This window comes from Plecotus auritus (genome assembly GCF_963455305.1).
Source record: "Plecotus auritus genome assembly, chromosome: 2".
NCBI lineage: Eukaryota > Metazoa > Chordata > Mammalia > Chiroptera > Vespertilionidae > Plecotus > Plecotus auritus.
The window spans coordinates 204478876-204497182 of record NC_137771.1 but is presented as its reverse complement, the minus strand read 5'-3'; the positions used below and the strand labels follow the sequence as shown (position 1 = coordinate 204497182).

Below are 18307 nucleotides of genomic sequence, written 5' to 3'. Positions count from 1 at the left end.
CTGCCTCTCTTTTTTTTTTCCAGGCACTTCATTCAAATTTTATAGTCTTCCTTCTCTCTTCTGTTCCAAAACCACTTTGATCTTTTTGTCCTTTTCCTCTCTAAGTGTTCTGTGGCCCTTTTCTGCAGAACATGCACATTTTCAGCACAGCTCTCATCTCCATGCCCTTTGAGACTATCACAGAACAGCTGAAAGTGCTGAGCGCATTAGGGAGGCAAGAGCTGCAGACAGGGGGAAGGTCAGAGAGAGCTGAGCCAACAGAACCGCCCGGGCAAGAGTCCCACGGCAGGTGTAGTGGCTCATGGGCGAGTGTGGCTCTGAAAAGGGCTCAGAAACCAAGAGGCCATCGCCCGAACACCAAGAGCTGTGTTAGCCATGAAGCTGTCGCCCTCTCTGGCCATCCCGGGCTGGCCCTGTGGTGTGCATGGGCTCAGAGGTGACTGAGGAAGCGTACCCACTCAATGGGTTTATCAGCTCTTGTGGACTGTGACAACCCAAAGTAGAGCCCATAGACAAAGCTTGGGGGACAGTTGATGAAGCAGCATTTGCATCAGTTGTCTGCATGCCTTCAGTGCAATCTTTGCTACATCCACTTGTACAAAGTCAAGGTCCAAAATAGGGAACTAGTAATGGGCAAGAAAAAACACACACAACTAAACAGTGATATCAAGCAACGTTAGCCTAGGTTCTGTTGCCTCCCAAATACTCCAGACCTAAGGCTGTGTGTTTCATTAAACTATCCATGCAAAATGAAGAGAAAACAATAAGGAAGAAAGGTGAGTATATTAATAAGTATTCAGTGTCAAAACTAGCCCTAGCTGGTTTGGCTCAGTGGATAGAGCATCGGCCTGTGGACCGAAGGGTCCCGGGTTCGACTCAGGTCAAGGGCACATGCCCGGGGTTGTCGGGCTCAATCCCCAGTAGGGGGCATGCAAGAGGCATCCAATCAATGATTCTCTCTCATCATTGAAGCTTCTATCTCTCTCTACCTCCCTCCCCCTTCCTCTCTGAAATCAATAAAAATATATTTTAAAAAAACCTGTAGTAGCATTTTTGTTTTGATTTTATCAGAAGGATTGAAAGAGAATTGAAAAGGGGGAGATGTTCTCAATATGAATTTAATGTTGTGAAATACTATGTTCACATGACACGTTAACATGGTAGGAACACTGGCAGTAAGTTTGGGCACCTCCCCTGCTCCATTGACACCTGCACTGTGACTTTACCTGGGCCCAGCAGTGACAGGGCATTGGCCCCACCAAGTGTGCTTCCCAACCCCGGAAGCCTGCTGTGAGCCCCCACTGGAAGGGCCTTGACACAACATGTACAATTTATTGAGCTCTTACTATGTGTCAAGGTCTTATCATAGAGTGTCTGATTTTATGTCTCACATTAACCCTCCAAGCCATGTATTTTAGAAATGAAGAAGCTAAGAATGAAAGTTGTGGTGTGATTCAATCCCAGGATGGTTTTACTCCGAAGTCCTTGTCCTGTCTACTATACTCTACTGCCTCCCTAGTTGTCAGATATAAGTTCTCTGAGTTCTTCATAAAACCATTGATTTTGCTCAGAGGAAAGGTTTTGCTTCAGGTTTCTATTGCTGTGCCACAAACTGCTAGAAAATGTAGTGGAATAACCTGGCCAATGTGGCTCCATGGTTGAGCTTTGACCCATGAACCAGGAAGTCATGGTTTGATTCCCAGTCAGGACACATGCCCGGGTTGCAGGCTCGATCCCCAGTAGTGGGCATGCAAGAGGCAGCGGGTCAATGATTCTCATCAATGATATTTCTATCTCGCTCTTCCTCCTTGCTCTGAAATCAATAAAAACATATTTTCTTAGAAAAAAAGTAAAGACAACGAACATAGTGGAATAAACATTTTATTTTGAACACAATTCTGGGGTCCATGACAAGGCAAGCAGGATCGGCTTGTTCTCTGTTCCAGGTGATGCCTACGGGAAACAGAATGTCCAAGATGGCGTTTTCATGTCCCCGAGGATGAGTCTGAGAGCTGGGGAATGGATGGAGTCGCCCAACTGAGGGCATCTGGTGGTGCCTTGAGTCTCCTTGTTGGCTGGTTCCTTGGCTCTCTGCAAGGTCTCTTCTGCAGAGCAGGAGGACTTCTTAGATGGCAGCTGAGGCTCCACAAACCCTATTGTCAAGGGGGAAGTAGAAGCTGCTAGTCTGCTTAAAGGCTGGTATAGCATCACTTCAGCCAACTCTGTGGTTAAAGCAGTCACAGGACCAGCCCAGACTCAAGTGCAGGGTAAATAAACTCCACCTCTTGATGGAGAAGTGAAAAATTTCTGGCTATCTCTCATCAGTCACAAGTTTGAAACCTCTGAGAGGCTAAATCTTACACAGAATTTGAATGTGCAAAGCTGATGAAGAGAGGGAGACATCTTGGTTTGAAGTGGGGACATGGGGTGAGGATGCATAGCCTTGCCCACCCCGCTGTTCTCTTGGTCTTTGCATGAAGCCAAGGCCTCTAGGGAAGACAATTTTTAAAGATATCAGAAGAATAAAACCCAAATTCCTTGCCATGGCCTATAAGGCCCTCCATGATCTGGCCTCTGCCTGCCTTTCTCATCTTGCCTAGACCCATTATCCCAGACCACCCCATGTCTGCTCTCTGAGCTCCACCCTCCTGGCCTTCTCTCAGTTCTTCAAACACAATTCAACCACAGGGGCTTTGCATGAGAGGATCCCGCTGCCTGTCATTCTCTTCCCTCAGGTCTTCACATGATGGGCTCCATCCTGCTGTTTCCATCAGGGAGACCTTCCCCAGCTAAGGCAGCCTCTCCCCAAAACCCATCAACCTATGCTACTTCCCTTATAACTTAATACATAGGGTGTACCTTATTAAAAGGTTCCCCAAGGGCAGGGACCCCATCTGTCTTATTCACTGCTGTCATCCTGGCACCCAGCACAGTGCCTGCCACTTCCTAGGCATTTGATAAATATTCATTGAACAATGGCATGATTAATTGAATGGAAGAATGAATTGTCATGGGATATTAACTTAGAAGTAATTACCCAAGTACACACTTCACTGTTAGCTTTTTGGTCCACAAATTGCTATGTAATAACAGGTATGTGTCCCATGATCAGTGACCAGTAAAGTCACTTATTTCAAAGTCTGTTGGTGACTGGCCACTGTGCATGTTGTTAGTGCAAACTGTGGAGTTGTGTTGCCTTCTTGTGTCCTAGTAATAGAGCCATGTGACAATGTTACTGAAATAATCAAAAGAGGAAACTGGCCTACAAGACAAAAAGTCCAGCAAAGAAATGAAAAGCGAAAACACTGGAAGGGAAAGGCATTTTGCCCTATCTTTTCTTCTTGATGTGTTCCCGGGGCATCCCGGAAGAGGATGGGTCCTGTGGGATTGTGTAACTAATGGTTCCTACCCAGGAAACAACAATACTAACATGACTAATACAGAAAGCCTTGACAGGGCTCAGTCCCCACCCTCCCTCCAGCTCAGCTCTCTCGGGCTTCTTCAAGTGTTCTTCCAAATCAAGCAGTCCCAACATGAGGCCAGGTCTATAGGCAGATCTGACTGATAGAATTCACACAGGTGTCTGCAGCACTGTGAGAATCCCCACCAAGAAGTGCTGCAGGGCATGGCCTTTGTGTAGCACTATGCCCCAGGGCCTACATGTTCAGTGATGGACAAGAATAGGACTTCTCTGTCCTTCTCCCCCATGACGTCAAGTATCCCATCTGCGCCCCGGTTATCTCAAGTTCACTGTGCCCAGTGGTGATATGTATGGTCAACTGTCCCTTGTGGTCACTCTTTTAGAGACCCCAGCTGGGTGAAGCCACGCCTTCAAGGGCCTCTGTTAACCTGAAGCTCAGAATTGTGAAATGAGACCTTTGTTCCAGGGGCCCCATTGAGAAAAAAAAAGTCTTCATTCCTAGACAGTGCCATCTCTGTGGACAGAGCCACCCTAGAAAGGGCATCTTCAGCTGCCAACCAGAAGAATGCATGCGTTACCAAAGACCAACCCCAGTCCTATGGCTCTGAAATTGCCTCTGTTTAGAACGTGATTCTCATAACAAGCAGCTTTTGTCCTGGTGCAGAGAGCATTGAGCCAGTTTGTTCTTCAAGGGTTCTGAAAAATTCTCTTGGGACTGCCACTTTAATATAAAGATTTCCCTGTTCCCACCCTAGAGAAGAGTTTTTTTCTTATAGAATTCAAAAGCTATGATCAGTATTCAGGAATTCCAAAACAGTGCTGGCTTTTAATGTATTCATGACCGTAACCTTTGTGTCCCTGGTGTACCAGCTGTGGAGGAAAACCACCGATTGGGTTCTAATCACAACGGAGATTGACTTCCAGTCCTTACCCCATCTGTTGCTGGAACTCTGACTCTTCCTGCTTCACCTGAGGGCTGCCGCCAGCCCCTGCTCCATCGCCCGTGGGTTCCAGGAGACACACACCATCCTCAGCAGCCACCGGCAGCATTCCCACACAGAAGAAAGCCAGGGGAATGACTGGTCCCCCTGGTGTGGCAGGTCTTTCAGCAAATGCTGGCCTTTTGGTCTTGTTTATTCTCCTTTGTAATTCACCAGGGGTGGGGGACAGGCGGGTGTTTAGTTGGGAGACCCCTTCTCCAACATTGAAACTAAGTCTAGAAACAGGGCCAGATCTTTGTCTCTTGTTTCCATCTTCTTCAATCTAATGACCCCGGGGCCCAAGGCAACCATCATTTCTTTTTCTTCATCCCAATCCTGACCATAAATTCCAAAGCCCATTTACCTGCTTATCCCAAAAAGTTCTCATGTAGCTAAGAATCCTGGTGGCTTGCTCTGCAGTGCCCTAAAAGTATTCCAATGTATACTACCTTGACCTCTTTAACCAGAGTAACTAACCTAAATCCGGTCACACTGAAAACTAATTATTGCTCACATAGCAAAAGAAAGGTTTTATTTTCACAGACACACTATCTATGGGTTGGAAATTTTTTCTAAGTAATAAAACACTCTATATTTCATGGACTAGTGGTACCTAACAGGCACTCTATGAAGGATCCACAGTTTTAGGACGTTTTAATTCCATTCAACCTCCAACCCCTCCCCCAAACTCAGCAACTCTACCTGAATGTTTGAGAAAAGATCCTAAGGCCATCAATGTCGGACATAGCGAGGATGGGTTAGAAAGTGTTTCCCCGCAAACACAGTAGGTCTTGGTGTAGTGTATGCTCCCTTGATCTTAGCCTAGGCAGCTGTCCCTTAAGACAGTGGTTCTAAAAATGTGAGCCAAGGACCTTTCGTCTTGGAGCATTAGTCTCCACAGTATGTACTTTAGGGGCATGAATTAATAATTAAGTTGTGATCAATGTACTTGTGATAGGCCTTCTTGGTGTTTCATCAGGAACACCACCACCCATCAGGAGAGCCTATTTGTATCCAGAAATAGGAGATTTGGGGGCGGAGGGAGAAAAGGGGGAAGAGCAGTCCATAGACTGGCACTGTTTAGAGTGAGCTGTGACCCAGAATGCTACATTAAAAGCCCAGGCCTCCTTTAGAGAGCGTATTAGTCACTCCTGGATTAGGGCCCTAGATGATTCACCATGGGCAAACTATTTCCCCAGCCCAATTTAAACCTTGGAAATAGAAAGACCACCATTTGGAAAATACCACAATATAATCATAGCAGTCTACTGAACATGAGACCCTGGGGCATAGTGCTATACAAAGGCTACTCCAATCTTTGGAGTCATCAAAGAATACTAAAAACAGAAGACAGAAGTATGATAAAAACCAACATATTTACATATTCCTAAAAGGTACTTATTCATTACAAAGGAAAAACAATAACCTAAAAAAAAAAAAAAGGAGACATATGTACTACTATTTGTAATACTTCAAACAATTTAAAAAAAAATAAATGAATGAATAAATAAATAAAAACAATAACCTGACAGTGGAAAATCTGCCAGAACTACCTTAGCCACGTGATCAGTGCTAACATCATCAGTAGTGGTACACGCAGACGCCACGTACACTCTGATACGATGCACTGAGAAGGATATTCTTGGCAAAAATGGAAAACCTGGGCATAAGCATGAGGAAATGTTACACAAACCTAATTTGGAGAACATTCTACAAAATAACTGGCCTGAGCCCTTCAAAAATGTCAAGGTCAAGGAAAAATAAAAAGGATTAAGAAGCTATCCCAGAGTACAGGTTACTAAGGAGATATGGCAACCTAATATCATGTGCAATCCTGGATTTGAATTCTGATTCCGAAATGGGACGTTAATGGAACAATTGATAAAATTTGAGGAAGGTCTATAGATTAATTATATCAATGTTCATTTCCAGGTTTTGATCACTGTACTGTGGTTATGTACGGTGTCAACATTTGGGAAATCTGAAGAGTGTATGGGAATTTTTTGTACTATTAACAATTTCTTTTGAAAGTCTGAAAGTACGTCCAAATGAAAAGTTTAAAAAAAATCTTTAGACACAAATGAAATCAGGGGAAAATAAACATCAGAGCAAATTTGATCAACCAATGAAGATTTGAAATAACAGAAATATTCATTCATTCAACAAACTGAGTGCCTCCTATATGCCAGGGGCTGTGCTTGGAGCTGGGAATACAGTGTGGAGGGCAATGCCTGCCCTGTATGATGCGCAGTCTGCACTGGGAGGACCCAGACACATAAATAATAGCATGTTGTGATGACAGCTCTACTAGAAACATGAATGAAGTGTTACGGGAACACAGATGGAAAAGAAGTAATAAAAAACAAAGGTGTCATAAATGGGGGGAATGCAGCCTGAAGACATTACAAAAGGTTGGGAAAGAGAGACCCTGTGGGGGCAAAAAATTAGTGAATATTAGAATAAAGGGGGGGGCACAGAGGGTAGAGTAGAGAAGGAAGAGATGCAGCAAGTTGGCAAGGGAATAGCAGAGGGACTTGGGAGAGGGTGGAGGAAGCAGGTGAGGGGGTTTGTAGGTCGCTGTGGTTAGAGGTGGAGAGTAAAGGTGAAGAGGTCAGGGCTTACCCCTGGGAATAAGGATGTGAGTTGCTCAGAAAAAGAGTCCCTTGGGAGCAGGCCTACAGTGAGGCCAAAGTGAATGTAAGGGTGGGAGGTGGGATTTTCTTGGAAGGCAGAGGAGGGTCCTCTCAGCCAACTCAGATTTGGTCTGCTGTTGACTGGTAAGAGAGGCTGACACCGATTGCACGGAAGTGCCAAAGGCAGGATCTGGGTCTTTCTCGGCTTCTGTGCTGGCCCTGCGGTTTGCTCCTCCTCCTGCTGTGCTGACCTGAGTCACTGCACTAACCCAGCCCCTGCAGCCAACAGCATGGGGGCTTCCCAAAGAGCGAAGCTGCACGGCTGCTTTCCTGGACCCCAAAGAAAGCTCTGATGAAGTGCATGGATCTCACAAGTTCAAGACTCCAAGGCCAAGTTGGCCTTTATGATTCAGTCTCAGTTCCAGGCAGAAGTTAATGAGAGCTCTCCCCAACCACTCATTTAGCAGCTATTCCTACATCTTTGACTGATTGAAAAACAGAATGGTCAATTAAGACTTATTTCTTTCCTATTTAACATGGATGGTAGTTAGGAATACAATGTGTGTTACATCCCAGGCCTACTGGCAGTGGGGGTGAGTTTGGTGAGTCTTAAAAAGAAAAAAGAAAAACATTAGATGTAGTGTCCTTCTTGGGACAAAGATGCAAGACTCAGAAGGCTGAGTCTGTGAAATAACCAGGCCAGTAAGAAGGGAAGCATGTCTAGCCTGCATGGAAGACAAATCTAAATTCCAAACTGAAAGGAATGTTTGCCTAAACAAGTGTGTGAACAATTAGCCAGCGCTGTATGCCGAGGTGCCAGTTTGTTTGAGAATATGTGTGAACCTGTAAGAGAGAGAAAAGTGGGCTGCTCCCTGCTGAAAAGATTGCTACAAATCACAGTAGCTACAAAATGAACTATTTCCTCAACATTTGGACAGCCTTTTATTTTTAATTCTTGAGTGTGGCCAGCAGATGGGGATAGTTCTTTGTTGGTAGATATAACAGCTATCACAAATCACCTATTCTGTAAATTTCTAGGATGAACCCAAAAGAGAAATCAACATAGTATCATTAGGCCTGTATATTCCTTAGCTAACATCAAAAGGATGCAAGATAAGTATTCCCCTACTGAAGTAATAACCAGAGTTATCATTCTCCAAGATTTATTGGGTACGATGTGTAAAGCACGTTGATCCTTTCAGCAGCCCTCTGAGTAGGTAAGATACTAGATTAGTTGTCCAAGGTTTCAGGGTAAGATACTAGGTTAGTTGTCCAAGGTCACAGAGCTGATACCTGGTGGAGTTGGGATCTCATCCCAGTCTGTGTGGCTCCAGCATGCACTCTTCCCCAGTCTATTAAGTCCTGCTTCAGTGTAACTTGGGATTTGATGTCAAACAAATAGATATGACTTGAGCCTGGTGGGGGTTGAAGGAAGAAATATAATAACAAAATACACATTAAGGATTCACAGCGGAAGAAGAATCACTTCAGAAACAAACAAACAAAAAATGTCAGACGAATATTCCCCTATGCTCTCAAATAAATTTGAGAAGATACAAACCCTGGGAAATATAAAACTCAAAGAAGAAATTAGAGAGATCAAATAAGATCTGACAAGACAACAAAATTCATTGGAAAGTGAGATGATAGCACTTAGGACAATAAAAGAAAAATAAAGATACAAACATTACAAAAATGAAAGACATGTTACAAGAAGTAGAATAAACACTGCTGAAAAGAGTCAGACAAATATTTCAAGCGAACATTAATAATTTGAAGGAACAAAGAGCAATAACCAAAAATTATCTGAATTAAAGAAAAATAAGAATTCTACAGATATCTAGGCAGAAAAACCAAGTCACTCAAAAAGAGGATAAACTGGCTTCAGACTTCTCCATACTGTCCTGAAATACGCAATCTCAGAAGACAAAGGAAGGATGTTTACAGACTTGTGAGTGAAAATGTAATCTAAGAATTTTAAACAGAATGCTTCTGTCATTCATATAGAAGAGGCAAAAAATAGACATTCTCAAATATGCAAGAACCCAAGACAATGGGTCTTACAAAAAAAACTATTAGATGATGAAATCCAGCAAATCAAGAGATTATTGAAGTTAAGTATTCAGAAATGAAGAAGCCAAGTTATGAAGTGTCTGGTCATACTGAGAGCATGTGAACATGTTACTTTTTAAAAAATATTTTTTAAATTTATTTCAGAGAGGAAGAGAGAAGAAGAAAGAGATAGAAACATCAATGATGAGAGAGAATCATTGATTGGCTGCCTTCTGTACATCCCCCACTGGGCATGGAGCATGCAACCAAGGCATGTGCCTTGACCGGGAATAGAACAGTGACCTATTGGTTTATATGCTTAACCACTGAGCAATACCGCTGGCATGCTAAGTTACTTTTTATACCACCTTAGGAATAGACAGAACAGAGTATATAAAAAAGATTCAAAAATGCAAGAAATTAATAAGTGATATAGCTAGCATGGCTAAATCAGTGAGGAAATATGAATTATCTACATCACATTGATACAGTTAGTTACACTGTTGGAAAAACAAGCTGGTTCACCTCCAAAGTTCTTACATGAAGATAAATTATAAATAGATCTATTTAATTGAGTATTAAAATATCTAAAATTCACTATAAAAATACTAGTATATGTATAGTTCTTTGATAGAGAAAAAATTTCTAAGCATGACCCCAAAAACCCAAAGCCATGAAAGATAGACACATTTGACTGCACATAAGTTTTAAACTTCCTCATGGGGAAAAAAATAATAAAATGAAATAAACAAAGAAAATAATCTGGAAAAAAAGAACAGTGACAAGTATGACAGAGAGAGGTAATATTCTTAACATAACAAGAGCTCTTATAAATCAAAAGGAAAAAAAGGGGGGGGGGGAAATAATGAAAAAATGTCCAAAGTACATGAACAGACAGTTCATTTTAAAAAAGTAATACAAATATAAATAAACTAGAGGCCTGGTGCACGAAATTCATGTATGGATAGGTCCCTAGGCCTGGCTGGTGATCAGGGCCGATGGGTCGTTCTGCTGTTCGGTTGATTTGCATATTAATTAGGCTTTTATTATATAGGATAAGATGTTCCACCATATTCTAATCCAAAAATGAGGGCCCTGGCCAGGTAGTGCAGTTGGTTAGAGCATCAGCCCCAATATGCCAAGATTGCAGGTTCGATACCTATCAGGGCATAAAAAAGAACCAACAATGAGTGCATAAATAAGTGGAACAATGGATTGATATTTCCCTTTCTCTCTTTCTCTCTAAAAATCGATAATTTTTTTTTAAAAATGAGGGCTTCTGCTTCCAGTATGACCAAGGAAGCACAGAAGCTTTCTCTGGACACTATAAACTTGGGGGAAAAATAACGCAACGTCACACACACACACACACACACACACACACACACTCTGATCTGAAGGCACTGAACAGTGAACAAAAGCTGATACATTCTGAAGGAAAGTTAAAACTTGGGAGAAGGAACTAACAAAAAGTCTCTGTTTTTATGGCATTTAGCCTGAGGCCAGGCTCAAGCCGGTGACTCACGGGGTGACTAAAACTCTGATAGAATAAAAACACAGTCTTTGTAGGTTGATGAACCAAAGGACAAAGTTAGGGCAACTACAGACACTGGAAAATGAGTGGGGAATCTAGAAAGAAGAGAATCTTAGAGGGGAGGCCCCAAGTTCTGAGAATAAATTATACCCAGTTCTCTGCACACATGGGGCGACTCAAACAACCCATAATAAGCAGAGTAATGAACTGAGATCTGAGTTGCTAGCCAAAAGACAGAATTTGTAGCTTAAAGTCAATCAAATTAATTGCCTCTAAAAACAATAACATCAAAACTCTTAGAAGGATGTAATAAAATTTAGAATCTATACAACATATCCCAATGTACAAGATATAATCCAAGATTACTTGACATATGAAGAAGGAGGCAAATGTGACCCAGTGTCAAGAGAAGACAATCAGCCGGAACCGGTTTGGCTCAGTGAATAGAGCGTCGGCCTGTGGACTGAAGGGTCCCGGGTTCGATTCCGGTCAAGGGCATGTACCTTGGTTGCGGGCACATCCCCAGTGGGAGGTGTGCAGGAGGCAGCTGATCGATGTTTCTCTCTCATCGATGTTTCTAGCTCTCTATCCCTCTCCCTTCCTCTCTGTAAAAATATCAATAAAATATATTTAAAAAAAAAAAAAAAAAAGAGAAGACAATCAATGGAGACCAACCCCAGTATTATCCAAAGGTTGAATAGCAGACAAGAATTTTAAAGCAGTTATGTTAACTACTAGAGGCCCGGTGCACAACATTCATGCACAGGGGCTGGGGGGGGGGGGTCTCAGCCCAGTCTGCGCCCTTTAGTAGTCTGGGAACCCCCGGGGGATGTCAGATTGACAGCTGCAGTAGGACATCCTGTGCTGCTGTAGAGACCGGAGAGACTCCCGCCACCGCTGCTGCGCTCGTCAGCCATCAGCCCAGCTTGTGACAAGTGGCACTCCTCCTGTGGGAGTGCACTGACCACCAGGGGGCAGCTCCTGCATCGAGCATCTGCCTGCTGGTGGTCAGTGCATGTCATAGCAACTGGTCCTTCCGACATTCAGTTGATTTGCATATTAACCTTTTATTATGTAGGATGCTCGACAAAATAAAGGAATGTATGTTCCCAATAAAGGGGAAAATAAGCAATCCCAACAGATTGCTTACAAAAGAACTGATGGAAATTCTAGAACCCCAAGCAATATATTAAAAATTGACTTGCAGAAATAAAATTTTGAATTTAAATTAAAAATTCATAGCAGAATGGTGATGAGAATGAAAAGTCAAAAACTTGAATATAAATCAATAGAAATTATCCAAAGTGAAGAACAGAAAAAAAATTAACAGAATCTTAGGGAACTGTAGAACAATATTAAAAAATCAAATAAACATACCTTGGGAGTCTGAGAAAAAAGGAAATAATGGGGCAGAAAAAATATTTTAAAATGTAATGGATAAAATTTTTTCAAATTTGGTTGAGAAACATAAATTAACAGATTAAAAAATTTCAGTGAAACTCATACAACATAAATATAAAGAAACTCTACCTAGGCACATTATAGTGATACCGCTGGAAATCAAAGATAAAATCATCAAAAGAAAAGTAGCTTTTTACAGGAGAACAATCATTCTAGTTTCTAATTATTTGAATCATAAATTATGAGGGCCAGAAGGAAGCGGAACATTAGAGAACTGAAAGCAAACAACACAAAACCTTATATCCAAGACAAATATTTTTCAAGAATGAAGACAAAATATAGTTTCAGGTATAAAACAAAACAAGCCAAAAGGTAATTTGTGACTAGCTACCCCACTCCAAAAAACACTAACTAAAAGAATTTCTTTGGACTAAAGGAAAATGGTACCAGATGGGTGCCGAGAACCAATTCCAGCATGTAATAATTACAAGAGTTCCGTCAAAAGGTTGATGGGACTTGGGAGGCTCAACAAGGGTGAGCCACATATGTAGTTTACCTGTTGGAAATGGCTAAGGCACTTCCCCCAAACCTGAATAGGATTATTGTTAGCTGCCAGACAGCTCAGGGCATTTTATTGCCTCCTGTTGGCCAAACACCTGAACAGCTGTAGGCTATTCCCCAAACTGATAATGTTTCTGTATATCCTTTGATACCTTATCCTTTGAGGTGTATATTTCCACCTTGCCTTGGGACAAATTGTGTTTAATAAAAGCACGGGGTCCTTAGACAAGAAGAGTCTTCGGTTCCCTTTAGCTGAAGCTCCTCTGACCCCCAATGCCTTTCAAAAATATCTTTCATCCTTGGACTCTTTAATCATCTACGCGCAGCCCCTTTCTCCAGAATGCTGAACCCTTTGTAAGGCTGGGAAAAGAAGCCCGGCATTATGGTGCCCTAACGAGGGACACCAACAGCTGGGAATTAGGATTTCCAGGAAAAATAGAGAGCATTGGAAATAGTAAATATGTGGGTAAATATAAAAATATTTTTTCTCTTAGATCCTTAGTTCTTTTAAAATACACAATAATGCCCAGCCGGCATGGCTCAGTGGCTGAGCATCAACCTATGAATCACAAGGTCACAGTTCATTTCCCTGTCAAGGCACATGCCTGGGTTGTAGGCTTGACCCCTAGTAGGGGGCATGCTGGAGGCAGTCAATCAATGATTCTCTCTCATCGTTGATGTTTCTATCTCTCCCTCTCCCTTCCACTCTGAAATCAATAAATATATTTTTAAAAAATACACAATAATACTTGAAGCAAAAATTACAAGGTTTATTATAATAAGGGTTTATAAGTATAGATAAAGTATGATATATACCAGTATATCATCTAGAACAAAATCATGGAGGAGAGTAAATAGACCTCCATGATTGCAAAATTTTTACATTCTACACAAAGTGATACTGTATGAACTCAAAAGGCTGAGCAAAGTTAAGGATCTATAATCTCTAGAGTAATCACTAAAAGGAAGGATGCAAAGAGCTATAGCTAATAAGCCTGACAAAGGTTTTCTGCAAACTTTGGCAAATTAATCCATCCTTTTGTAAGAGCAGATAGCCAAAAAGAACAGGACAAATTTCAAAAGCAGGTCATTGATAAAGAAGGAAATCCAAAAGGCCAAGAAACAGCTGATGTTTTAAAACTCAGGAAAATTAAAATAAAGCAATGCAATTACCATTTCCTACAACAGACAGGCAAAAGAAAAGTTTGACAATACCATGTCTTTCAAAGATGGCGGTGGGGGGCGGAAGGGGTGGGGACAGGGCGGGAGATGGGAATGCTTAAAATTGCAGGTGGGAGTATAAATTATCACAACTGCTTTGAAGGGCAAAGTGGTGGTTCTTAGTAAAGTTGAATATTTAAAGCAATTATGGTAAAATGTTAACATGTATTTAATCCCAATAGTGTGCATGTAGTTAAATATGATGTCTATTCTGTACTTTCAACTAAAACTGGAAGTAAAACAATTTATGCTTTAGAATGTTCATGGAAGCAATGTTTATAAGCAGAAAAACCTGGAAATCTCCTAGGTGCCCAACAATAGTTCAAGAAACTGTGTAATAAAATATGCAGCAGAATGGAGACATATATATATATTGAGTGGCCAGATTATTATGATCTCTGAACACATAATAATCTGGCCATTCAGTGTGTGTGTGTGTGTATATATATATATATATATATAGAGAGAGAGAGAGAGAGAGAGAGGCCCGGTGCATGAATTCGTGCATGGGTGGGTCCGGCCAACCAGGCCAGGGGGAAGGGACATGGGCGGTTGGCCGGCCTGCCTGTTGGTTAAACTCCTGGTCAAGGGGACAATTTGCATATTAGCCTTTTATTATATAAGATATACACTGAGTGGCCATATTATTATGTATTCAGAGATCATAATAATCTGGCCACTCAGTGTGTGTGTGTGTGTGTGTGTGTGTGTGTGTGTGTGTGTGTATTAGAGGCCCAGTGCATGAAATTCGTGCATGGGGGTGGGGGGGGCTCTCTCAGCCTAGCCTGCACCCTCTCCAATCTGGGACCCCTCGAGGGATGTCTGACTACCTACCGGGATCAGGCCTAAACGGGCAGTCAGACATCCCTCTCACAGTCCAGGACTGCTGGCTCCCAACTGCTCACCTGCCTGCCTGCTTGATTGCCCCTAACTGCTTCTGTCTGCCAGCCTGATCACCCCCTAACCATTCCCCTGCCAACCTGATCAATGCCTAACTGCTCCCCTGCCAACCCGATTTGCCCTAACTGCCCTCCCCTGCTGGCCTGGTTATCCCAACTGCCCTCCCCTGCTGGCCTGGTTGCCCCCAACTACCCTCTCTTGTTGGCCTGATCACCCACAACTGCCCTCCCCTGCTGGCCATCTTGTGGCAGCCATCTTGTGTCCACATGGGGGCAGCCATCTTGTGTGTTGGAGTGATGGTCAATTTGCATATTACTTCTTTATTATATAGGATGAAAGTATATCAAATATATTGCTAAGGGATAAAAACCAAACTGTAAAGCAATAATGCTCCCATCCATTTATTTTAACTACATACTGTATATGCTTGTGCACAAATAGAAAATAGCTAAAAGAATGCCCATGAAACTGTTATAACAGGTACTACAGGGAGTAGGGCTGGGAGGGCAAGGTAAATTATTATTTTTTTATTTATGCTCTTCTAAATTACTTGAATATTTTTTTTTTACCATGAGCATGTATTACTTTGATATTTTTTGGGGGGAAAACACTGACAACTTTTTTAAAGTTATACTTGTTCATAATAGCAGGCTACTAGTTGTTTTGCTGAGTCATTCCAGCTGCAGAATTTTAAAAAATTATTTTCTTCAAGTTTCAACTGTAGAAGGAATTGAGGCTCTACCATTCCTGGTATCACTACGCCTTTCATCCCTGTTTATAGTGTTCCCCACAAGAACCCGGGACTCCAGGTTGCCTCCCTTTTCTGCACTCTGAATCTCACACAGCTGCATGGCCCTGTCCCACCACCCCAAACTCCTGAAGCTTTTTTCTGGGTCCTCAGGAAACTCACCGTCATCAGCAAACCCCCCCTCTTTCCCTAGCCTCTTCTCTAGAAGGACACTGAGGACAGGGCTCCCCTGAGGCCCTCTCTAGTGGCAGCCACTCCCCTCTCACAGGCCTCAGGTACTGGACCTGTCTCCTTCCTCACTATCTGCATCTTCAAATCTCAGGTCATCAAGTGGGACCACCCATACTTCTTGCTGCAATCATCTACCACCTCTAGGACATTGAAGGTTATAGCTCCGGGCTTACTGCCACTCTCCAACCTTTCTCCTGCCTTAATTCCCAGTGACTTTAACATCCCCACAGATGATCAGCCCAAAGCCCTGGCCTCTCAGTTCCTTTCATCTCCTCCCGTGATCCTGCCCTCCACCCTGACTCGGCTACTCACACCCAGAGTCATATTCCAGCCATGTCATTGTAGGCCTTTACCATATACAAATGTCCATTACCCTCCCTAATCAACTCTCTGCCCACCCTCCCCCCTCCCCACCACCACCACCACCACCACCATTTTTCCATCTCTCTTTTACTGGGTCCTCAACTGGACTGATAATCCATCTCTCCTATTACCTTTCAATTGGCCCTGAGCCCCCTGTTGCCCACTTTTTACCCAGTTTAAATGCCATGGTCAATCTCAACTCAATTTTGTCTCCTCTGCCTGGGGCACACAGCTGAGTGAGACTGGAGAAAACACACAAGACTCCAGAGAGGTTAAGTGGGTGAGTCTGATGATACCTGCAGGAAGAACACCCCAGAAACTCGGAACAGCATGCGCAAAGGCCCCATGGCACGAGCGTGCACAGAGACAATAATCGACGAAAGCCCAACAGCTGAGCAGAACAAGTGAAAGGGAATATAATCAAAGATCCTCCCATAGAAGTGAGTCACTAAGTAGGTCATGTAGGGTTTTGTAGGCCACGGTAAAGACCGCCTTTTCTCTGAGTGAGATGGGGAGCCATTGGAAGGTTTTGGACCTATGTCTGCAGAGGTTACTCTGGCTGTGGTATTGAGAATAGACTACAGGGAGCAGTGACAGGACATAGGAGACCATCTAGGAGGCTACTGTCATCATCCAGGCAAGAGATGTAATCATCCAGGCGGCGTGGGTCAGTCTGGCAGCTGTGCGGCACTGAAGGACAGTCTGATTCTGGATATATTTCAAAGGTAAACAGGATATGGAAGTGGGGTGTGAGTGAATGAGAGAGATTACTTCATGTTGCTGTTCCTTTTAGGTTGGTTGGCTTTTTTGTCCATACAGCAAAAAAAGGCCATCACCTGAGATAGGGAAGCCTGTGGGTGGGTAAAGCAGGGTGGTTTTGGGAGAGAATCTCAGGTAAATCTTCAATCCAGTGAACCCATTCTCGACCTAGTTTAACTCGTACTCCAACCCGGCACTCTCCACGCCTTTCCCTGCTGTATGTTTTATAGGATGGATGAAGGACCGTCTGCCTGCCCGACCCTTGCCTGGGAAGGACAGGGCACCTGGATTAGCTGCCTCTCTGAGGAGGCATTCAGTGGAGAGTGAGTGTCCCGAGAGGAAATGGAGGTGATGCTACCGGGAGAGGGGATGGGAGCTGAGTGGGAAAATGAAAACAGATGGCCATTACACAAGCAACAAACGGAAAAGTCATTCCCTTTCCACTTACTTCTTTTTAAAATCAGTTACAGCTGCAGGAATGATAAATATTTCCCCTTTCCTATCAGGGATTTAAACCTGAACCTCATAAGATGAGGTTCTTGTATGCCAAGACCACATCCTTTTCCTGCTTTCACTGAAACAGGTGACCTTCGCTAATTGGCATCTTCCGGAACAGCAGGATCCCGGCCTGAGAGGTGTGATCTGGAGAGAGGCCAATCAATGTGGTCTGGCCATAATTTCATTTTGACTTTAAGAATTCCAATGGACCAAATGAATACCTTGCTCCATTAAGAACACTCTCAGGTAATGTATCTGTTCATTCTTTTAGACATTCATCTCTCCAGAGACTTCATACAATGCTTTTTCACAATTAATATCCATGTAAGTACCTGTCTTTTGCAAACTGAGGCAATAAGTCATTCAGTCCTCCTGAGGCCAAACCCCAACTCACCTTTTTTGACTGGGTGTGCCTACCCTTCAACACACCCACAGTCAAAGGGGAAAGGGCCCAAAAGATGAATAATATCCTGGGACCTTAAGCCAATCTATTCCTATTCTTGGTCATCTTGCACAGCACACCTGGTTGACTCAGAGCAGTGGTCGGCAAACCACGGCTCACGAGCCATATGTGGCTCTTTGGCCCCTTGAGTGTGGCTCTTCCGCAAAATACCATGGCCTGGACAAGTCTATTTTGAAGAAGTGGCATTAGAAGAAGTTTAAGTTTAAAAAATTTGGCTCTCAAAAGAAATTTCAATCGTTGTACTGTTGATATTTGGCTCTGTTGACTAATGAGTTTGCCAACCACTGACTCGGAGCATAGAGATTTTCCATAATCCCTGGCAGAGGCTGGGATTGGGGCAAAAGCCACAGTTTGGGGACTTCACAACCGGAGGTAAATACTGAGCCAGAGGCCTCAGCATGTGTCGGCATGATGCCCTGGAAGACCCAGTGGGGTCAGCTGTTGCTCTGCGTGCACCGTCTTAGGGCCTGTCCATCATCTGTGTAGGGGCCTGTCCAGAGCAGACAATCAGCCACAGACATGACCCCATTAGTCTTTGAGCA

The 18307-nt window shown here is 43.1% G+C and overlaps 1 protein-coding gene across 1 annotated transcript in view; it reads right to left on the bottom strand.

The window, feature by feature from the left end:
* LOC308241319 (uncharacterized protein) overlaps positions 1–16392 on the bottom strand; it is a gene marked incomplete at its 5' end in the record, with an annotated part of 115771 nt that extends 99379 nt beyond the window's left edge. Inside the window, one exon of the mRNA XM_080654716.1 lies at positions 16342–16392. Within this exon, the coding sequence (XP_080510842.1) occupies positions 16342–16392 (51 nt within the window). The remainder of the gene's footprint in view (positions 1–16341) is intronic.
* Positions 16393–18307: the final 1915 nt, after the last annotated feature.